The following is a 23,373-nucleotide window of genomic DNA, read 5'->3' as shown; positions in this document are numbered from 1 at the left end:
AGCCAGTGTAAACCTTTCCTCCTTGAGCTTAAAACCATTCCCCACTGTCCTGTAACTGTCTCCCGTTAGAAAAAGTTGATTCCCCTCTTGTTTATAATCTCCTTTTAAATGCTGCAAGGCTGCAATAAGATCTCCTTGCAGTCTTCTCTTTTCCAGGCTGAACAAGCCCAGTTCTCTCAGTCTGTAAACAACATATACATCATATACTACAGCAAAATTAAAGACAAATACTGCAATACTGCACAATTGTGAATCGCTGCCCAAAGTGCAAGATGGAGTGGTTTAGGAATAAGGCTCCACTTAGATGCTGTCATGTATGTACTAGCTGGTGCTTTTAGCCTTCTTTATATGGAAAACACCTTTGCAATGTGTCTTCTAGGAGGATATTTTTCGTCAAAAGATTATAAATAAGGCATGTAACATCAGGGTAATTCAAAAGGCAAGGCTTGCAGATACGCTAGGACTAATCTGGTTGCAATAGCTCTATGGAAGGAATAAAAGGAACATAAAATGGGGGATGGGAAAGTTAAATATTTTTGTGATGTAAAAATAATGCAAATAGAACTTCACTATAAAAGCGGGTGAATACATTTTTACATGTATATTAGGAAAAAAACAACGCCTTTTGTCAAGGATGCCAAAACCAAAACACAAAACAACAACAACCCAAAACAATGACAACAAAACAAACAAACAAAAGCTTAATAAAAATCTGATGAGTTGAAAAGGAAGGAAATGAGAGTTAATTTGGAGTTGTTTATCATTCTTGGAATGAAAACAATAAAATGTTTCCTTTTGTTTTCGTGGAGGAAGAGGGATCTGGATGAAGCATATCAAAGCAAAAAGAACATATCAGCCACAATTACATTTTAACCCATAGTAAATATTTCTTTTCCAGACTCATTTAGCTCTTAGAGAGATGAAGTATGAGTACAGATTCCTGAGGTTGCATACTACTGCAGAACGGGTAGGGAGGGATGAGTAACAGTGCATCACTTTCCAGATACTTGAAGTAAATTCTGAAGAAACTGAAGCCTTAACAATTAGTGTACTCCTTGTAACTCTTAACGAATTTGCCTCATGCAATGATTTGTCACTTGTTTGCTTCTGGGGGCACTATGCAAAATATTAGATGGCAAAGAAATCCTGACATGATGTGTTCCAATCAGTAAAGCTTCCCCAAATATCAGGATTTGCTTTGAATGAGATCTGCTTGTACAGTTCTGCTGAGCCTTTTCTCTAGCTTCCTGCTGGTTTGATGTTGCTGAGGGGTTTGGTAGCGCCTGCATCACTTTGGAAGCACAGAGGCAGGTTCTGTGCAGCACTCCATGGCGTAATGCCACCCCAACGTTGCTGCTTCCTGCTGTTCTGCAGGGACAGCTTGCTGCTTGTGGTAGAGCTGTACTGTGAGGGAGGAGGAGATCTATGGCCTCAACTTCCACTTTCAAAATATACTTCCAGCACTGATTCCTGGTAACAAAGCTATATGTTCCTTCTCACTTTCCAGGGGATTCCAAAAGGACAGAGAGTACATGTGTTCATTACCATGGCTTGTAATGCTTTTTTTTTTTTTTTTTAATCTACAAACGTTGTGTTTTCTTAATCTTTAAGAAATTGAGCCACAATATTAAGCATATCACAAATAATCCTGTGGATGAATTCGAACAAAATTTGGAGTTCCTTATGTATGTTTTTGCTAATATATCTGGTTCCAGAGCACAGTACAGCAGTGGTAATAAGATAGATATCCTCCTCCTCCCACCATCTCCTAGTAGGTAAAAAACATCCGGTGGCTAGCTCATGTCCTGAGGTATGTTTATGAAGGTGTGAATCTGATCAGCTATGCCATGCATGTCAAGTATTCTTTATGTTGGTATACTGTTGGTCTCAACTATATTTTTAGCAAGAGGTTCAGTGGCTAACTTACAGGTATTTTCTTTCTGTTGCTTCTTAATCTTGCCTTTTGGATTCACTCTTTCATATTTTGGGAGTACAACTAATAGCTATGTCAAGATTATTCTTTCTATATCTTTACACACATTCCAGCATTTTCTTTTCTTACTGGACTTTCTAATCTCAACCTCAGTGTTCTTGCACAGTTATCCTATAGTCCAAGACATGGAAGACAATGGATTTCAAGATTGGGTGTGTGGAGGTGATGCACGTTATCTGATTTTCAGAAATAGCAGTGTGTTGCCAACTTTAATCCTTCATCAGTTTTTTTGCTTCAGTATAAGCTTTCTGTTGCTTTAGCAACAACTGCAGATTCAGCAGAATTTCTCAATGAACAAATCACAGCACTGGCTGGATGCTTCTTCCAAGTTTCTCATCCAGGTTCCTGCGGAGTGTATATTTTACTTGAACAGGAAAGGAAAGTATGTGCGTGATTTGACAATGTGAATTCAGCCTGGCATCTGATCTTCTTATGACTTCACTTCTCCTGAAGCTTGTAATGCTTTTTTTTTTTTTCTCTAGCCTTGCTAAGAGACTTGCCTTATCACTACATCACACCTCAATGCTGCTCTAAAGTTATCTGAGCTGAATGTGGGAACTCTGGAGTCGGTGTTTGCAGGTTACCCCGAGCAGTCTCAGTTAAGCCTACCCACCTAATGTAGGTTGGAATCTCTGTAGCACTGATCTGTGTTCTGTGTTGCAAGCACTTTGAAAAAGAGTTGTAACTAAAGGAGCTCTCCATTGCGAAACAAATCTGAAAAGAAGATGAAGGTATGCTGTGATGCCAAGTAGGGAGTTGGCTATTTGCAAGAATACTATTAATGGAAAAGCAATTTGTCAAAATTTAAAAAGAATTTAGGCATATATATTAGAACAGAAGCTGGATTCTGGATGAATACTAAGACTAACAAAGAATATATCAGATAAAACGTTAATAATAATCATACTTTCAATCCAGTGCAGGGATGAACAAGCACCATTGGGTCTGCTGAGCTGAGCCTTCTCTGTTTCTTTATAATCCGAGTATTTTCTGGGTTCTTGTTTAGAAATGTTAAGACTGGAAGGACGGGAAGTCCTCCTTTTTTTTTTTTTTTTTTTTTCCCTCTTCCCCTCCCACTGCTGACTGCTGGAGCACTGAGCTCCCTTACATATCAATAAATCTAAAATAAATGAAAACAGCAAACAACAACCAAAATAAAATCCCACCTCAAGTCAACAAAGGAACCACCTGAATTGCACATACATCTGAATTCCCCTGATATTATCACTCAAATAGCCCTCAACAGCACTAATGATGATGAGATATCTCTACTGGTTTTACTACAACATAGCTGCTGAACTTGGGGTGAGAGAAAGCAAAGGATGTTCCTAGCAATACTGTTAATTTTAAAACAGTTTTCTAGCTAGTGATATTGCTCTGGTAATTCCCATTCTGCAGTGAGCACAATGAGAAGCCGTGCCATTTAGCACAAGGTGCTAACTCAAAACCTGCCAGTCTTCAGCCATGGGCATCTGAAAAAGCACTTCCATCTGCGTTGGGCTTCTGGGCCCCAGGGTAACGTAGATTCAGCTTGAAAATTGTGAACAAACAGTGTAGGTTAATGCGATGTTTCCTTGTCTGCCCAGAGAGATTAACACAAGGCTGAGTAGTTATAACGTGTTAATCATTAGCAACAGCGATTCTGAAACAAATGGCTTTTAAGCCTCATTTATTTAAATATCTGAAAGCATAGGAAGGGTGTTCCTCCATCCCATTATTTACTTCCCCTGCTGCTGCTAATAAATATCTTATGTTTGTTGAATGCCTTTCACAGCGTAGAGTTTGACTCCAGGAGACTTGCAGTGGTTGTGGATAGTGGGAATGCAGCCATCCCTGTGATGCAGCCAGCTGGAACACTGAGAAAGTGCCACACATTTCAGCAACAAGTGAACAGTTTCAGACAAAAGAGCCAAAATAGGAACTTGCTCAAACCCTCTTGTGCACTCTGTCCTGATGGCACACCAGCCTGTCCTGTACTGCTGTTGTGTTAGCCTTGCTTCTTGTTTCAGCAGCTTTATGCTTTTTCTAGTTAGATGAAAACTGCTAATTGCCTGAGAAGGCCTGGGGAGGCTGTTTTACTCAGTGAGCACAGGTTTTGTGTTGTGCTACTCAGAACTGGCTTTGTATGTGTCGCACCCTTATTTCCTTACAAATGGGTATTCTGATCCTTCCTACAGTGTGTGCAGGTTTTGGTGCCTTATGATGAAGCCAAGGTGCTCGAGTGAGGCAGTGGACAACTGGGTTGGGCTCTGAGGACAGTGCTTAGATTTGGGATGAATCTCAGAGCTTAATGCCTTCATACCTTGCTGGTGTTCAAGCTGCAGGGATCAGATCTTCCAGGAACACGTGGGGGGATGGCAATAGCGCTCACTGTGATGCCCCTGGAGAAGCACAGTGGCTCATAATAACAACGTGGGATCAAGCTGTGTGTGGCAACTGCTGCACTGTGCTGGCAGGCCCTGCTGCCTGAACCTCGGCTGCATGGTAACAGTGAGACCATCCCCCACTTTCCTCCTTGTTTCATTTAAAATGAGTGTAAATTTTGAAGTGTATCCCTAGCAGGTAATCACCATGTTTGAGATCGGTGTATTTATTTAATGGCCTGTGTAATTTAGAATTTTGTTTCATGTATTTGGGGTTGAAAGCCTTCTTCTGATAATGCCTTTTTTTTTTTTTTTTTAATGCTTTGTTTATCATGTTGCTGTATGGTGTGTGCTGCTTGTTATATGGCTGAGTTGTGATCCAGTCTCTCTGCTGTGCTGAGGTGCGGTGATTCATAAGCAGCCCACGCCTATCCTGAGACCCAAATCGATTAACATGGCACTTCCAATCTGCAGCTACAGTGGGGGTTGTTACACTCTGGCTACTGAAGAATCTACTGTGGTCTGTGCTGCTGCAATCAGCCGAGCACATTGCTGATAAGAGACTGTGGGCTTCATCCTGGAGAGATGGTGAACTGTCAAATAATGAAGACAAAGTACAGGAACTGTGCTGCTCCTGCTGTTGTATCTGTGCCACATTGCGTCTTCCTTTTGCTATTGCATATATCATGTCATGCTGGTGACACCCAGGTTCATAATGTGGATTTCTGGGAGCCTGGAATAGTGCTTGCAGGGCTGTTAGTACAGCTTGCTACTGGGTCAATGTTCTTCACTTTGTGAGGCAGAACTGTTGTCCTGAAGCCTGTCCTGAACATCAGGTCAGCGTGCACCTGGGTGTGCAGGCCACGTTTGCCCCTGGGAAGAAGGGTGTGATCTGCCCTGGTGTTTCCAGGCTACCTGCGTCTGCTGGGGGGGCAGGATCACTTCTCACTGCAGATTGCAGTGGGGATTTGCCTTTCCCATGGCTGCAAGGGCTGAGCTCTTCAAGAAGACGTAAAAGAAACAACTCATTCTCACTGATTTCAGCTGCCTTCAGCTTCTTTGAAAACCCCACTTCCCATATTTGATGGTTACTGATGCTGCCTCAGATCTAAAATTAGTCAGAACTTGCTCTTGCAAAGAGCCCCCAAGGGGCTGTTTCAGTTTCAGTCAGGTTTTGCATCAGTTAGCTGGAATGAGTGCACGCTGCATGAGTGTGCGGTGTACACCTGCAGCGGTCTGTCCCGCACAGCCCCTCAGAGCATGCTCTCGCTGCTGCTTGTTCTCTCAATACCAGAATTACAAAGGCAGCTCCTGTAGTTCTGAATGCATATGTGCAGCTGTGCTGTCAGCAAGGAGTGTATGTGGGTGAGTGGCTGAGGGAGCGTGAATGAGTGATGGAACAGAGGTAAATGCAGAAGAAGCTGTGGGTGGAAGGAGAAGGCTTGAAGCTGGCTCGCCCACCATTGTAATGCATTCCCTACAATGATGTACACAAGCACAAAGAGCAGTGAGGAGTTTTCTCTCCCCCAGCCAGTGGAATTCAGGTTGGTTTTGTCTTGTGCATGTCTTTGTTTCTGTAATCTCAGGGGTAGTGCCCTGATGCTTTCCAAAGCATGTTTGGATTTCCTAAGCAAATGTGCTGCAGCTCCCATGGCACAGCACATCTCGCTGAGCTCTCCGCTGGGCACTCATAGAATTGCAGAATGGTTTGAGCTGGAAGGGACCTCAGATATCATCCAGTTCCAACCTCCCTGCAGCGGGCACATTTGCCACCCACTAGAGCAGGCTGCCAAGGGGCCCCATCCCGCCTGGCCTTGAGCACTGCCTGGGATGTGTAACATCCACAACCTCTCTGAGCAGCCTGTTCTAGTGCCTCACCACCCTCTGAGTAAGGAGTGTTCAGCAGTGTGAGAGCAGCTGAATGAATGGCTCAGGTGCCCCAGTACCCTGAAGCCAGAAGCGTTCAGCAAACAGTTCGATCAGCGAGGCACAACAGGCACGCAGTCGCTTTGTTCAGTTTGCCAGTCAGTATCTGGGGCCTGTTCCTGTTAAAAAGGAGCTTTCCACCCCTGAGATGGTTTTGTGTTGCAGCTGGGCACGCAGAAAGGTTAAGGGAAGAGATTAAAACTAAAACCCTCAGCCTCAGTGTTAGCTGCCTCGCCATGGAGATGGATGCATCCTTCATATCTGCTGGGAGGGCAGCCGGGCAGGAGAAGCATGTGGGGGTGATATTGGCTTCTCTTCCTCCAGGCATGTACTGAGCTTAGATGGGAGGAGGGAGTGGCTGAGCTGTGCTTTACACAGATGTGCAGCACTGGATCAGGGCAGAGCAGGAGAGAGGCATCCATGGTGCAGATCTCTGGGGCTGAGGGTTTGCGTTCTTTCCCATAGCTGAGAAGATAGCTTGAAGTAGCACAATCTACTCTCATTAGGTTTGATTTTAATTTATGCTAATTGGGAAACAATATGATATGTCAAATGCCTACTGCCAGCTATGTGTATAGTGGGGAAAATAGCAACACAAAACACAAGAAGCCAAATACCCAACATGCACTCCTGGTGGCCAGCTCATTTGTAGCCCCTGGGCTGCACCAAGGCAGTGAGCTGTGCTCTCCCAGGGGCATGGCAGCTTCCTCTCAATCTGCACTGGTACCAAAGCAATAGGCACATGCTCTCCTGGATATAATTCAGTCCGCGTGACTTTTCAGAAATGCAGTTACATTTGTACTGCTATTTTGCTGAAGTGTAAGGGGGCTGCTGAAATGAGCCTGCTATAGCTGCGTGTAACTTGGTGGGGCTTTGCTCAGCTCCAGCTGGATGGGGGCCAGATGGGCTGTGCAAGTCACGTTGCTGCTTTTCCTCAGTAGTGCCATAAGCACTTTAAATTATGAATTTGTGCAATTAGAACTGTTAATCTGCGTTACTTGGTGTGAGTTAGACATCTTAGCTTCAAAGGTGAATGATAGACCAGTCATTCTACAAAATGAGTGATGTCAGGGTGACAATGACCACTGGGCCTGGGTAACTTAGCATATCTCCCGCCTGAAAGCTTTAGTGCTGCAGATGGGAAGCTATGTTTTCCCTACCACTGAAACATCAGAAATCTGTCGCTGTTTCAGCCTTCGTCCAATTAACTGTGATCCTGAAGGGAGACTGATGGGCACGCAGTCACTGCTCTGGAAAGGAAACGTGAAGAGAACTTTTCAGCACAAGGGGCATGTAGGCCCCGGGTCCCATGCAGGGGTTAAGCCATCTTGCTTCAGTGGGGAAGGAAGTCTGTTTTGCATACACCAACTATGCATTTACCTTGCTTTACACCATGCTGCTGCCCCAGCTCTCTTGGCAAGGCCAAGCAGTTGAGTTGTGCAGCACTGGCTGCAGGAAGTGTTACTTGCTGTTTTGATGAAGCTGTTGCATGGTGGGGTGGGGATGGCAGAAGTGGAAGTGCAGCTTTCTCTGAGGCTATACTGGGAGACCAATTTGAGCTCTCAAGAGCTCCTGTTGTTAGAATCCTACTCTCACCTTAATTCTGTAAATGGTATATATGTTTTTACTTCATACCTCTAGCGTGCAGTTTTGTGTATAGCACGTACTCTTGCAAGGCATATGATGAGATGCAAACGTGACATCCGTATGTAAAATGGGCAAAAGAAATGGGACTGAATTCGGATCAACAGTTGGAATGCAGGATGTTGTTAATGCAACTTCTGCTAATAAATAAATAAATATATATATATCAAAAATTGAGGTAACACATACTGTGTGACAGGAAGGGAGCTTGTTGCTCACCCTCACGCAGCGGGACATACCAACAGAAAGTACCTGAGGATAGATAGTCCTGCTGAGTGTTTTTTGGTGCATTTTTCCTCCAAGACTCCTCTCAAAGTGTGTTCATGTCTTGTAAACTTCCACTTTAGGTGCGTGGGAGAAAATAAGGAATGATGTGGCAGTGAAATGATCAGAATGGAATGCTGCCTTCTTTTCCTTTCTTTTGCTCTGCTCTTACTTCCATCTCGTGCTGAAAAATAGAAGATCTTCAATCACTTCCCAGAAGAGATGGATTATGCTCTTGTGATTCTTCCTTCCCATCCTTTCAGCAGGTAGATGCATGCTCTGCATAGGTGGCAGTGGTAAGCTTAATTCTTGCTGGAAGAGGTTCTCCTCGCATGATTTTATTTGTTCAGACAATGATGTGGCTTAGATATCCCGTACAAGCACATCTTATTCCACTTGTCTGCAAACAAGTGCAGCTAAACACACGTATTTTTCACTTTGGAATTCTGCTTGTCACAGCTGACCGTACCGAGCAGAGGTGTCTGAGCCGGATGCTCTCTTCCCGTGGTTTGTTGCCCACATGGAACCTCTGCTGTCTGTGTGCGGGGCGCTGCGAAGAGGAGAACTGAGATCTGAGCGCTCCACTCCTGGGCTGCGCTGTCTGTAAGAAGCAGCTCATCCAAGCTTTTCTAATAGTTGTTGAGCACTGGTGGTCATGTTGGAATAGGCTGTTGTCTGCTCTCTGGTACTAGGAAGACCAGGTGGCCGTCACTTCAGAGGACTATTTTCTGTCTCCACTAAACTCTTCCTTCTCTCTTCATGTAGCTCTGTGTTTTGATCCTAATGAATCAACATTGAAGTGAAGCAGAATACATCCTAAAACCTCACTGGGTTTTTGTGAGGCTGCTCATTGTGAGGCTGCTTCTGGAGTGACTGACCTCTGAGTAGCGCTGCGGGAAGGCTGAAGTTGGTCAGGCTGAATGTTGGCTAGGCAAATGAAGGGAACAGCAGTTGGCCTGCGTGGCTCCATGCTCCTGCATTAACAGCCCCTCCAGGGCTGTCAGGGCAGCTCTCATAATTTGCTCCTGCTCTTCTCATGATAGAGATCTCCAACCAAGGCTGAAATATGATGCAGGATATTCATAAATTCCTGCAAGCATTATAAGTTCTTTGATCAAACAAAAGCAGGACATCAGTTTCTTTGTTGTTCTGCTGTTTCTCACTGTTGTTGCTGCATTGCTCTTAGGGTGAGCATCCAGCAAGGGCACACTGCACCCTTGTGGACGGCACGCTGTGTCTGAGCCATAGGTTACCTCCCAGGCAGTGGCAAAGGAATAGCGATGGTTTGGTGCAACCTCTCCTGCAGCAAGGTGCATCCCAACAGAGCCGTCCATGTTCCTGTGAGGTCAGTGGTCACTGAGAACCTGCTTGTATTGTTTTATTTCTCTTGCATGTTGTCATGCTTAAAATACTTCAGTTGAACAGATTACTGGTTGAGATTATGGAATATACACTGACAGGTGGAAGGGTAGAGTGGTCTTACATTGATGATTGGTCAGTTAGTGAATCTTTTAGCCTACAATGAAGATAATGTTGCAGAGCACCTGCAACAGGAAGTTCATGTCAGCTGGGCTTTTAGGTTCCTGTGATTTAGTTGCTTTTCATGCGCTGCTAAAATGAGACTCATTGGTGTTTCCTGTTAGTAATGCACATTTGGTTATCAGAACTTCCTTTCTGTCAGAATGTCTTAGTGATGAGCCTTGGCAAAAAAGATTTTGTAAAACAGCAACAGTATAGCTGAGATATAGAATGTAAGTTATTGAAAGGTTTTTTGTTCTCCTTTAAAAGGCCAGCTATCAGAGGAGGCACTGAATTGATGTCAAATCCTCCCCCAGCTGAGGATCAGTGATGAAGACAAGTCTTTGGCGTTGCAAATATTTCTTTCCTAAAATGACACTGTGTATCTTGCTTGTTGTTTTTTTTTGGTTTTTTTTTTTTTTTTTTGGATGTTTTGTGACCTACCTGCATTCTGTGGCATAGCTGTTCTTCTGCGACAGAGGCACAAGTAGCAGTCCCAGCTGCAACAGTTGGAAATTCTATTGCTTTTTGCACATCAGGGCTCAAGATTAAAGTCATCTCAGTGACAGCTTTAGCTTTTTTAAATACTACTGTTATTATATTTCTATTGTACAACAGTGAGACATTGTGTCCATCAGATGCTCCCTGCACTTGCTGCCTGAAAATGATGTTGCCTTAGGAAATTATGGGGAGATTAAAAAAGAGAAGTGTTTGTGCTGGCTGGGAGGGCTCGCCTGCCATTTGTCAGTGTCTCTGGGAGCTGGGGCTCACTTCTGAAAATTCCCTACAAACAAGTGCTTTGCTGATGGGAAAAATACAAGGTTCCTGTGTCTCCTGCCCTTCCTGTTGAAGGAGTACTGGAGCTTTTTTGCTTTTTACATCTCATCCATGGTATTGAGGCTTTAGTGTGCTTCTTGAGGGTAGAATTTGGCCTTTAAATTTCTAAAAACTTGATTGTTATTACCAAGTAACAATAGCTTCTTCTGTGCTTAAACTTATAGGAACGAGGAATTCCCTGGTTGTGTTTCCAGCTGCTGGGCTTGGAACAGGAAGCTGCCTGTAACACTGGCACTGCTGTACTTGGTATGCTCAGATCTAAACTTCTATGAAGCAGCAAAAGCAGAGAATGAAGTGCTTTGTTACGGGTAATCCTCAATCACCCTGGGTGGAAAGTTGTGGAATATCGTGTACTACACATCATATATCCACATTTTTCTACGTACAAAAGACAGAGCACACTTTGTTTGCTTTCCCTGATGGGGAATTACTTTGGGGTTTTGATGGCTCCCAGGTTGTCTGCCAGGAAACCTCTAAAGTTTTACTTGATGTAACTTTATAAAGTTTTTTAGTTTCTTACCCCTGACCCCAAATCTCAATGATTCCCAGCTGCCCTCTTACTGAGGCAAAGAAGCCGTTGCCTCTCATGTGGTAGTATGGAGTGGACCCAGATCCTGCCTGCCTGGAGGACCAAGAGGACTGACCCCAGAACTGTCCCTTCATCTCCTTTGCTATAGAAGCAAACAACAAGCATCAGAAGTAAACACCAGGCACCAACACGTTTCATGGTTTGTATTCTTTTCTTCAATTTATGTTTGGCCTCTTTGGAAATCATTGCTAGAGCATACTCTGACAAGCTAGGTTTATAAGAATATGAACACTTTTACTTTTTTTTTTTTTTTTTTTTTTTAGAGAGACTGCTTAAGGGGGGGGGGGAAGCAGATTAAATGCATTTAAGTTTTTCAAGTAATATATCCCACTCCATGTCCACGTGTCCAGGTTCCTGAGGTCATAGGCAATGGCTGTCATTCCAGATCTGGAAAGCATTCTACATCTCAAGGCTTTTGCTGTGGCTCAAGCAGCTCAAGAGAAGTCTTCGTACAGAATACAAAGCTGTGCTGCTGTGTTGATACAGCAGTCACTGAATATTTATAACTTCATAGCAATACATCTGCAGTTTTTGTGGGAGTGCTCCTCACAGAAATGGGAGGTTTCCCCAGAGAACAGATAATTTCCTGAAAATGTTTAATCAGCCCATTTAAAATAGAATTTTAATTAGCCTAAAACCATATGTGGACACTAATGCTCCTCTGCAAAATTCTCTCATTATTATAAAATCCCAATAATGTCTTTTTGGCTTGCTTTTATTTGTAATGGTTCTTGGCACAGTAAGTTAGTGATTGAAATGGAGGAAATATGACCCTCAAGGCTCGTAAGTCTGAACATCAAATCCTCCACCACCACCCTCACCCCTCCACCTTCCAAATTTTGGTCACTTTAACATGTAGCCAGGGATCAGGAGTTGTGCATAATTTGAAGGTTTCTGATTATAAAGTTTTTCCTAACAAAACTCTAAGTCTCTCATAGATGGGGAGCTTGCTTTGAAAATCTTGGGTTCCTAAAGATGTCAGTGAATAACAAGTGAATAACAAGCAACTGAGAGGAGGGTAAAGATTATGATCTTTGTGAGGCTTTCTGGGACAGTAGTATGTTTGGCTGCTTTTTAATGCTGTTTCCAGAAAACTCAGATAACAAGGGTTGGAGAAGTCTCTGTAAGCTACTACTTAAAAGATCAAATATTCTTTTATACCCTCTGCAAGTTGGATGTGTGTTCATTTTCTCCTCTTGTGTGTATCAACAAACCTTCTCCACATGCTCCTGTATCATCACACGCTCACTTAAATAATGGACTATTTCACTGCATAAATGCAGACTATTCTGCATGAACTCTACCCATGAACTCTATTTTGTGTCTTCACTTGTGCTCCGTAAGTGCCATGAAAGTTCTTTTTAGTTTATTCTGGGTATGGCTTGATATTAAACAATTTATTAGACAAAACATTTTCCTTTAAATACAATTATTTTAATTACTTTAATGCAGTAGTACATAATTAGTTCTGATTTACATTTTAAATTTGTACAGTTTTACTTTAGAAAATTAGTTTAATTTTGTCTATGTGTGTTAAAACTCACAAAGTACAATTTTTATTCCTATGGAAATAAAGTTTCCATAAAGTTTATACAAAAACGTTCTAATAGAAAGTAAAAACTAAATTTTGCATATTATCTCTATATAATCATAATCTTTAACTTTTCATTTTCTTCCTCTCTTATGTATAAAATCTACTTAACAATGTCAACCATTATGGAAAAATTGAGCAGTTTGAAAGCAATCAAGGTATGCAATACATCTTATATATATATATCTTCAGCTGTCATTTGGACAAAAAAGTTGGCAAAGAAAGACTGAAATTCAGTGCTGACCTCATAAGAAATTGTACTCATTTGCTTTAAGTGATAGTGGACTTCTTCCAGAGCTGGCCCAGGTGAGAGATCCCACAATGGTGATGGTGCAGAGAGGTTGCATTGCTGTGCTGTGTGCCAGACCAGAGCCTCTTGAGGTGCAGCCACACGGGGTGCCAGACTGGGGAAAGTGATGCACAGCTGGCTGAAGAGCTGCACTGTAAGAAGTAATGAATAATGTTCATGACTGAACGGACTTCTTTCTTTTTTTTTTTTTCTCTTTTTAAATAAGATCGAACATAGTAATGGTTGAAATGAGCGTGAGAAACTCAACCACGCAGTCCACCTGCTGGATCAAAAGGTGTGATGGTCTGAGTGGTTAAATAACTAAGAGCTTCTGCATTGTTTTTGTTTGGAAAATTGGGATATTAGCAATAAAATGCAATAGTTGACGGTTTGCAGCAATCAAACACTCAGATTCCCCCACAACTTCTCATAAGAAAATACATCAGTAGGAATTGGTACTGGACTGCTAACAGACAACTCTCTTTTTCCCCAGATTTTAACTGATTTATTTCTTTCAGGAATAGTCCAGTCCTCCTAGGCACGGTACACACTGAATGTTCTCATTACTTTGAGGGAGGACACTGATACTATAAGCACCAAACGTGGTTTCTCAGAGGACTTCAGAACTTCACCATAAACACGCAAGCTTTCTGGTCTATGCAGGTAAATGAACATTTCCTCTTAAACCTTGTTGTTTTTCTCTTAAGGCAATCTTCCTGTGAGTGAGGTAAAGGAGGGAGGAAAAATCCTCAAATCCAACGTACCAGGGCTATCCTTCTGCTTTACAGCTACAGTGTGTGAGCCCCTATGTACATATTTTGCCTTTCAACTAGTGGCATCTTCAGTGCTGTTGTACTATCATGTGCCTGTACCAGTCTGAAGACAGAAAACAGAAGAAAGTTACAGAGGTCTATTTGTAGAAGCAGAGATCCTCTGAATTTGGAGAATTCACAAGAACAATTACAGAATGTGCAAGACAAACTGTATTTTCTAGGTTTTCCCACATGCAATTCACCTTCCAAAATTGACAGAGACCACCTATTCTAATCTTAGAGGTAATTTCACCTGCTTCCATGAACAATTCATCTCACATCAGCAATCTGTAGCTTACAAGCACCTCTGCTATTACCAAATTGTTAACTGTAACAATTTTCTCCAGCTTCAGAACTATTTTTTAACCATTTGGTGTAGGTAACCTCAGCCCTACTCAAAGGAACAGCCATAACGAAAAGCCACTTTTGGAGTTGAGCTGCATCTTGAAGAGGAGCGACAATTTCTTTCATTTTCAGGTCATGTCAGAGGGCTGGTAGTTTTAGTTTTATGAGACTTATGGAGAAGCTTGAACAAATATTAACAAATGTTAGAGGATAAGCAGCAGGAAAAGAGGTACCTGTTTTATGGTGGGCACTGTACTCCAGTAATGAGAGGAATACAGTTCTCACTGGGAGAAACCACCCTCTCCTTTTATGTGGAAAAGAGTGGCAGGAAAGACCTCACAGAAGGGTATCCACTTTCAGTGCCACCAAAAAATCCCCAAATGCTACAATCGATAAAATATATCATTCTCCGGACTTAGAAAAGTTGGAAAAGCAAATAATTAGTTAATTAGATTCAAAACCTTTATTACATTTGTCCTCAGAGGTAAGTTAAGTTGTATCATTTTATCGTTGTGAACAAATCACATTTGGTCCCCTTTATAACTCAAACAATACAAAATACTGCTCATAACTGAAACTTCAATTTTGAAATTTTCAGTATTCTACCAAGTTCTAAGCTTATCTGAAAGAAAGCAAGGAAGCTGAAGAAGAAAATACAACTTTTGGAGCTGCTCTGCCCAGACTGTTCTTGTGGAGACCAACAAACCAAAGAAATCCAGTGCCTGTGAAAATCAAGGTACCGTACATTTGTAAAGATCTCAAGAACAAGACTTATAGACATGCTAAAAAGATGCAGGCATTCTTACTCTTGGCCTTAAACTTATAACAACATCCATTCATCGTTGTCAGTAAATGAGGGATAACCAAAGTAAATTTACCAAGTGATTATTGCACTATGTCCCATGCTCAGAATAAATACAAGATAATTCATGGAGTTTGCCTACAGCCTCAGCTGCTGAGCTGAGTTCAGTTCCTGGTAATCCTGTTCTCAGAACAGAGTCTGAAAACAGAATTGATTAAAATATACAAGTAAATAAGCAAAAATGATGACTACTCTAAAACATTTATTTACTCTTATTTCTTAGCAGCAAGCCTAATGATCAATTTTCATTGAAAGGTATACATATAGTTTTAAACTGCTATGTGATTATACATAGAAAGACACAGGTAGAAAATAATAACAAAACAAACTATTCCAGATCTTATTAGATGCTAAAAAGTAAGATAGCCAAAATCAGAAACAAACATCAGGAAATCCTGCTGTTCAGGGAGAACGTCTCACCAGGGGGAAGTTTTCTAGCACTAAAATGAGCTTTAGTCTTCAGATTAATCAGCATTTCTGTATGACTCTATACAACATTTTTCCACCTATACAACTTTAAATATTGAGTATGTTTTAAATAATGAGCATGTGCATTCTGCATGTAGGGCTACGCTCTAACATAGCTTTTAGCCTTTTAGTGGACTAACTGCTTGCATGTTTGCCCTGCTGTCAGAAGAACAGGTTAAAGCCCGACTGAATAATGTCTAATATAAACCAGGATGTCTGATGGTTATGTTTTCTTTTTTTGTGTGTGTGAAATCAGACCTCTGATCGAGATGCTCTTCCGTTCTATTGTTATGCGAATGAACTCTGATGAAAAGTACTTCCACAAGCATTAGTTTCCATGACAAATAATGTCTTGTGTATTTTTTTGTATACATGCTCTTACCTCTGTTAATTAGGCATCTCTTCCTTCTCTGCTGGAGTCCTAATTGGACGCTAAAAAGAAATAGATGCAATTAATGACTAGTCATGTATATATCAGAGATAAATTAGGCCAGTACAGAACGTCTTCCAAAGTTAATATTTCACTAAATATGTACATGAGTCACTTTTGTGTGTTTTCCTTCAAATATAAGCACGTGTCCCTGGGAGCAGAGGAGTAATAGAGCATCCACAAAAATAGGTGAGTGTTGTGTGGGAGAATGACATGAGGTGGGTTTTGTACTTTTGTACTTTTAACAGCAAGGATAGCCTCTTTGAGTGGTTAAAGGAGTGCATTTGTGAGGGTACACAGAAAAGTCACTTGTCTCTCTGAATTCTTTAGTCAACAGTTTAACTGTGGCTTGCCTCGCAAAGGCCTGATTTGGTGACAGATGGGCAGGAAACTGATTTTTGTTATTTATGTTTGCAATGTCGTTATTACTTATGTATATGCTTACATATTTAATACTGTAAGCATTAAGTGAAGCTACAAAATACTTAAGCTGGAAATAAGCCAGGCTAAAGCTGTAGTTTCACAAATCCAAGAGATACCATTGTAAATTTTCAACAAATACGTTTACAGTGCTGGCAGTCCTGATTGCAATGTGTACTGTTTAGGTTAAAAAAAAACAAAACAACAGAAAAAAAAAACCACAAAACTTGTTTTCTTTGTAATGACTTCCACACCCTTTAGTGACATGTACAAGTGTTTATAGGTTCTTGAAAAAGTGCTGAGTTATTTCAACTGGGATAACAGGATTAGGTAAGGTAGTCTGGATTCCCAGCGATCCACATGCCAAAATGAGAGGCTTTGTTTGTATTCCTATTGGTAAACAGGCTCCAACTGAGGTGCTGGTTCAGGAAATATCTGCTTAGACACCACCTGCATGCTGGAGTGGAGCAAATGGTTGAATAAGCAGTCTGCTAGCAGCTTGGACTGAAAGCAAGGTGCTGATGAGGGCTGTGGATCAAAGCCAAGTGTTGGGGATAGCAAAATTAATCAATGAACTGACAGTTTGTGAAAGTTGAGTAGTGCTCTTCTGTGTGCCTTTTGGATAAAGCTGAGGAAGAGATTTGGTCTTTGGCAGCTGGTTATGCAAACTTAATTAAACTTTACTGTCTGCTTTACTGTAATAGGCAACTAAAAGCTGGAAATCACAATCTGGAAGAAATTTTGCTGGAGATTGCTTTTACTGGAGTGATGACTGACTGTCTGCAGTGCCTTAGAGGAGTGGGTCTCTGCATAGCAATGGGTAATGAAGTTGTTATTTCTTGGATATGAATGCCATTTTCAGTGACAGAGAGATGCTATTAATGACCAGCTGTCTAAGTACCTACTGATTAACAGCTCAGCTATTAAATATTTTTCAGTCCAGTTCCCTGTGAAATTTCTGTGGAAAAAGCCCTTTGCCTTCCTCAGCAGACCACCTTCTGTGTCAGTCTTGACAAAGAGCTGGAGACTGAATTGCACGTTTGCCCCGTAGGTGTCACCGGAGGACTAAGCATCTGATGTGCTTCCTGAGATCTACCTTCATTTAAAACTATTATGTAAGTTACTGACTGCTTTTTTTTTTTAATGGTTAGTATTTGCATAATGTAATATTAGTCTTCTGAAGTCCATCTGAGTTCATCATCTGCGGCTTCTGTCCTGCTCCTTACCCAGCAGTGAAACTGTGACACCTACTACTCAGTTCTTGTTGCGATAAGGGGAACAGAGTATCACTTATTCCGTATTTGGATGAGTAATCTTCTTATGCAATAGTAAGATTCAGTAATACTGTGCAAACTCTGTATCCCTAACACACGACCAAGTTCCAGGTACCACAGAGATCAGCTATGAAGAGAGATTTATCTAACTATAGGCAATTCTTAAAGAATCTTATGTAGTTTTTACAGTCTTGGACTTATTTTTAGATGCTGGATGACTAAATCTGTGGGATGTGGCATGTAAGGTGCCATAATGTAACTGAACTAGAAGGCAGATTTTTAAATCTCATTTTCAGAAACAGCTAAGCAATGCTCATAGAGGTAGTTCAAATGCCTAAAAGGTGCAGATAAGCATTGTGTAGGTTTTTAAAAAATGGGTGTGTGCTACAAATCAGGGGTGCTGAATGCCTGTAGAAGCCTCACTTCTCTGCTGGCTTTCCAAATCAGATATAAGCCTAATTTAGGGATGAATTTTCCCATAGGCAACAGGCACTACCAGCACTTTCAGGAAAGCTGCCAAGGAAAATCCTAAATACCTCCCCCAATTTTCTTGGCTGCTCACATTTGAAAATGGAGCTTTGGTACCCAGATCAAGGATGTATTTTCATTAAACTTTAATAAAGCTTTATTATTGTAGAGCTGATGGCTGACTTATATCCTTTATTGGAAAAAAAGATATTAAATGTCTATGGATAAGACTGTATACTACATATACGGTAACGAGATTAATTAGTGTCTGTACTTTTCCACAAATGAACATTCTACATGCTTAGTGCTTATTTCATTGTCCTTAAAATAGTTTTGTTTTTTTTTTTTTGTAGAAATTGCACTCAAGTGTGACAGAACTTCCTTTTTGTTTCAAATTCTTTTTTTTTTTTTAAATGTGCACATTATTAGATCCTATATTAAACTTGCAAACTGAGACATGGACTTCAAGATATCATCAAATGCTGTAATGGAAGATTGAACTTATTGCTGTTCTCATTAATAACTTTCATTACAGTGGAAGAAGATCAAACTTATCAAGAAACTAAAAATTATGTTCCTCACTTATTTATAACATATATTTATTTCCTTCTCTCATTAAAAATCAAATTCCTTTTTTAACAGGTTCTTGATATGATCTGTTTAAATTCCAAATCAAGTCTTCAAAAACAACCTATGAAAATGGATATCCAAATCCTGATTTCAAACATGGCAGCAAAAGCTCATGATCTTAAAGGTACAGCTAGAGAGTCTATATGCAGGTGTAAAAATCAGAGTCTGTTAAACAAATCTGCAAACTGCTAACAGCCATAGCACTGTCTTATTCAATGGCATATGGTACAGAAAGTTTCAAAAGTGAATGTTCTCTGTTCTGCTTTCCTTAGAACTATTAAGGAGAAAAGAATGCAATTATCTTTGATTCAGGCAATTCATATCTGGATTTAGATAATACTTTTTCTGACACCTTTCTTTACTCATCATTAATACACTCCAGCTGTAGATGTGGGGTTCCATCTGGTAAAAATTCTTACTTTCAAGGATTTAAATTTATGATGGTGTACTGCTGGACAGAACCAGGGTCTACATAATGATTCTTCCCATTGTATTTCTTATTTATATTCATCACAGAATATAAAATAGCATAACAGATGGCAGGGAGGTTAAGATCAGAAGGGGACATAGTGATCATTAGCTGAGTTACTGGGTAATACAAGCCTCATTGTTACAGTAAATTTTAAATTCTGGTGTTGCTACTATATTTCTGCCTCTATGTTTTACTAACTAGCTGAATGCTGGCGAGAGGACAACAATACTGACCAGACTGATGTGGCCTTAAAAGAAAATCCTACAGCAAGTGCTTTCCAATGTTCAATCTCATGTCAATCACAGTGAACTTTGCCTTGTCTACAGAGAATAGATTTTAGCTCTGAGCATCATATGAAGGCTGAAAAGACTCAGCCCACTCGTTTGCAGGCTGCTGCACCCCTACCAAGCCAAAATAGTCTGAACTGCAACTCTGCCACAAGGCCAATAAAAAATTTCACTTATTTACAGCATCTCAGCTATCAAGTCTATGTAGATATAACACTGTCTAATAGAACAAATCAAAGCAGTACTGTGGATTATTTTTCCTCTCTTGTACAAAAAGAAATATCATTTGTGATTAATTTAAATTCAAAGATTGTACTACTAAATCCAGTGTTCAAAAAAAAAAAATCCACGTTTTTTCTCCATGAACTTGTATATACTGAAGTTTTGAGAAATCATAGGCCTAAAGCCAGTACCACCCAAAACAATCTTTTCATAACAACAAAATAATTTGCAGGAAGTACAGGTGATTTATTCAGCTGCAGAGACCATTGAATCACAAAAGTAAAAAACATGCTAAATGACTAATAGTATAGCTTTCGATTATTGAATCACAATTCTGAACTATTGTGGTAATAGAAAGCTCATCAAGAATTTGCAAGTGCAAACTGATAGCTGATTTACAAATAAAATACCCAAGTCATCAAGTAAATTGTCATAAAGGAATCATCTAATCTAATCTGACAAAGCAGTAGGAAATAATGACAACAGAAAAGCTGAGCTGCAACCCCCTAAATTTTCTCCCTCATTAACTCTCACTGAACTTAACTGTAAAAAGATGCAGACTATGCTCATTATGAAGCCAATGCTTTGCATCCCACCTTAGCAGTGTACTTATTAACATTGCAAGTCTTTGGTGTTTTGAAAGCCAAAAGAAAGTGTAACTTACCATTCGGATTTTCCTGTTCTAGTCTCTTTCCTGTACTGGTGGCCCTAAGGTGGCACACTTTATCCTTTAAATAAAAAAAACACGAATTAAGAATCAATAATAGAAGTTTGCTTTAGAAATAATAAATAATTCTATAAAGCTGTACTCCAGCATTCTGAACACTGTCCTGAGTCCTGTGGTGTTTGTTTTCCATCAGCAAGTTACACTGATTCTGGAGCTAAATTACAGTCTTGAGTTTTAATTTTTAACATTAGACAACTGTTTTTTTTTTCCCTCCTCAAAATCCCAGGAAAGACTACTCAGCTGCAGTGATAGCATGAAGCTAATTCGTTATGTTGCGTGTTAACAGTGAAAAACTTCTATGGCACAAAACAAAATTCATATATACGATGAAAGGTATAAGCAGCCCTTTCCCTGAAGCAGTGAAATCAGGTCAAGTAAATCCTCCCTCAAATACAAGCATCTTCATGTTAACAACAACGAAAAAGACCTATGCTGTTATCTTTTGCACACATTAGAGTCCACCTCCTCCCTGTGTAACTCCCCAGCTGAGGGAGCAGCACTGCTGTTCCCATCTGGCCACTTTGCTGCAGCTTGATTCAGGGAGGGACACCCCAACACTGCTGAGAACAGCTCGTACTGTGCTGCTGGTGCAAGGTCTGGGGGCTGTACATCTAAACTGTTCTAAGGCCTCATGCTTTTGCTAATAAGTGTTCCATTGTGATGACAAAAGCTCATCTGATTTTTTTCAGTGAATACAAACAAAAGGGCATTTAATCTCTCCTTGTTAGCAGTATCTGATAGCTCTCCCACTCCATAGAGCAGCAGACTAGCCTTAGTATTCCAGTATTCCTCTTTCTACTAGATTTCTACTAGATTTATTCAAGAGGCAACAATAAACTATTTTTGTTAATGTATGACCTCATATAAAATGAGGGCATAACCTCTTCTTCCAGCTGTCTTGTTGGAAGTAATTAACAAACTTCTTCACTGTGCCTTTCTCCTCAGCCTATCATCTGCTCTGATGCAATTTTTTCAGTGACTCACTGTGTGGGCTTTTGTAAATCTTGTTTTTGTGCATTTCATTTTACTCCATTCACTGAATATAAAGGAGCTGAAGAGCTTTTCTGAGAATTGTGAATTTCTAGGTAGAATCAACACTTTCAGACAGGCATAAAGCCTGATGCAGTCAATATATATTAACAATGTATGTTTGAAGTAGTCATATTTTTGTTAGCTGACGGTGCTCAAAAGCACCTTTATTTTGTTCAGCTACAGAAAGATGGTGGTTTCATAAAAGATGCATGTACCTATGCCTCACTTAACAATGTAAAATAAAATCTTAGGAGATCTACATATTTAGCTTGGGATTTTAACCAAATGCAGTAGCACCTAAATTCAACCAAAATAAATTCAGGAAGCATCTCCAGTAAGCACCAGTGGAAACAGGTATCTACAAGCAGCAAGTTCCTTGGGAGCTGATGGAGTATAAATCATGACAAGATAAATCACAGCTCTAATTTTTGATCTCATATAGAGGACCCAAGTACAAGAGTTTGTTTTCCAAACTTCTGACCAAGATTCCATCAAGAAACATAAATATTCAGACTCGTACCTGTGGAATGGTCTGCAGTCTCTGTTTTTCATTCTGCCACTGTTTGCATCTGTCAAGGGCTTCGTCCACATAAACTGCCCCCTTTTTCAGTTGTTTCTGAACATGGATAAGATCTTCCCGTTCAGCAGGGATGTTGTGTTTCACAGCTGCCATGTCAGTGTGTTTTCTGCATCCTGCCACAAAATGTAGAGATAAACATTAGTAACTCATTTAATTCCTTTGTGATCCGAGTACTTTTTCCAAAGGCATTTAAGTGCGATTTTGCCATTTAACATTAGTTAAAGTCACCATCCTTAGGGTGGCTTTCCCCACCCCTTTATTTCTCTCTCTCTCTCATTCCTTTTTTTTTTTTTTTTTTTTTTTTTTTTTCCAAATGAGAGAAATACAACGAATCAATGAAGTATCTACCATTAGTCTTTGGCAGCGAGCAAGATCTTTCTTAAACATTTCAATCATTACTATAGCCTGTATTCACAGACTCTCCATTAGTGACAGCTCACACAGTAATTTCCTTACAGTGCTAAAGCTATAGTACAGACATTTTAAAGGAAATTGTTGACATGTTAAGACACAGCATTTCCACAGTGTTTCCCCCCCCACTCCTTCCTCAACTTCAAACACTGTTTCTCAAAAGCTGGGGTTGAAATCTGGTCAGAAAGCACCATGAAATTTTACATGATTCTTTTTCTCCCCAACTGTAGTTATCAGATACACTGAGTGATGAGAAGATGTCAGAGTCTCTAGTCCTCCAACAGATTACAGTGCAGGTGCACAACTGAAGGGAAATGTCAGGGAGACATATGCTATCAAATTCATGGCTTGGTCCAAGGAGGTGTATCATGGCTATAGCCAGGATATTGATACTGAGATGGCTGGGATCTATCTCTCTATGAAGATGTTGCTAAGGGACCGTGAAGTACCTGTTTCAAACTGCACAGAGAATGCAGTCAGATTAAGAGTTTAAAACATTATTATTAATTGGGTCAGTTTTTCTGCTGTCTTATGCAATTATACCTTTAAGTGAGGAAGGAATGTGCTCAGAAAATGAAGAAAACAGCTACTGTTTTCTCTCCCTTTGAGTACATGCCATACTAGCATGTTTGGCAGGAATCTCTATTTTTTATTTTTCATCTCTGCTAACTGTTTCTATTTTGACAGAATGATAACCCTAATGACTTGCATCTGAAATGAAATTCAGAGATCAGACCACACACACACAATAAGATATAGAAGTGTTCTTTTCCTCAGTGGTTTAGTTCTCATACCAGTAGCACTGGAGACTCTAGTCTCCCTGTCACAGAACAAACCAGGCTATCGCATGCTGCTCTATATGCTTTAATCCTGGTCTACTTGTTAGAAGAACAGATAAGAAAAATATTCACTCAGCGTT

At 40.5% G+C, this 23,373-nt stretch overlaps 1 protein-coding gene and 1 long non-coding RNA gene across 4 annotated transcripts in view; one reads left to right on the top strand and one right to left on the bottom strand.

Annotated features, from left to right (window-relative positions):
* Positions 1-9,220: 9,220 nt before the first annotated feature.
* Positions 9,221-23,373, top strand: part of LOC104910731 (uncharacterized) — a 36,771-nt gene continuing 22,618 nt past the window's right edge. The window contains exons 1-9 of one of the 2 annotated variants that reach the window (XR_014883080.1): positions 9,221-9,535; positions 9,979-10,791; positions 11,095-11,273; positions 13,533-13,677; positions 14,770-14,907; positions 16,074-16,120; positions 17,056-17,171; positions 17,290-17,466; positions 18,736-18,847. This is a non-coding gene — a long non-coding RNA (uncharacterized LOC104910731). Of the gene's footprint in view, positions 9,536-9,978; positions 10,792-11,094; positions 11,274-13,159; positions 13,678-14,769; positions 14,908-16,073; positions 16,121-17,055; positions 17,172-17,289; positions 17,467-18,735; positions 18,848-23,373 lie in introns of those variants that run through there. The other variant, XR_014883082.1, reaches the window with a different exon arrangement.
* The window catches only part of BANK1 (B cell scaffold protein with ankyrin repeats 1), a 130,899-nt gene continuing 120,072 nt past the window's right edge, over positions 12,547-23,373 (bottom strand). For both annotated transcript variants that reach the window (XM_085222971.1, XM_085222970.1), the window contains 4 exons: positions 21,984-22,156; positions 20,369-20,432; positions 15,884-15,933; positions 12,547-13,166 (listed from right to left, as the gene is read on the bottom strand). In XM_085222971.1, the coding sequence (XP_085079097.1) occupies positions 15,923-15,933; positions 20,369-20,432; positions 21,984-22,156 (248 nt within the window). In that variant the 3' untranslated portion in view covers positions 12,547-13,166; positions 15,884-15,922. The remainder of the gene's footprint in view (positions 13,167-15,883; positions 15,934-20,368; positions 20,433-21,983; positions 22,157-23,373) is intronic.

Source organism: Meleagris gallopavo, chromosome 4, assembly GCF_905368555.1.
Source record: "Meleagris gallopavo chromosome 4, MGAL_WU_HG_1.1, whole genome shotgun sequence".
Classification (NCBI taxonomy): Eukaryota; Metazoa; Chordata; class Aves; order Galliformes; family Phasianidae; genus Meleagris; species Meleagris gallopavo.
Note: the sequence above shows the minus strand (reverse complement) of the source record. Positions and strands in the feature narration are given on the sequence as shown.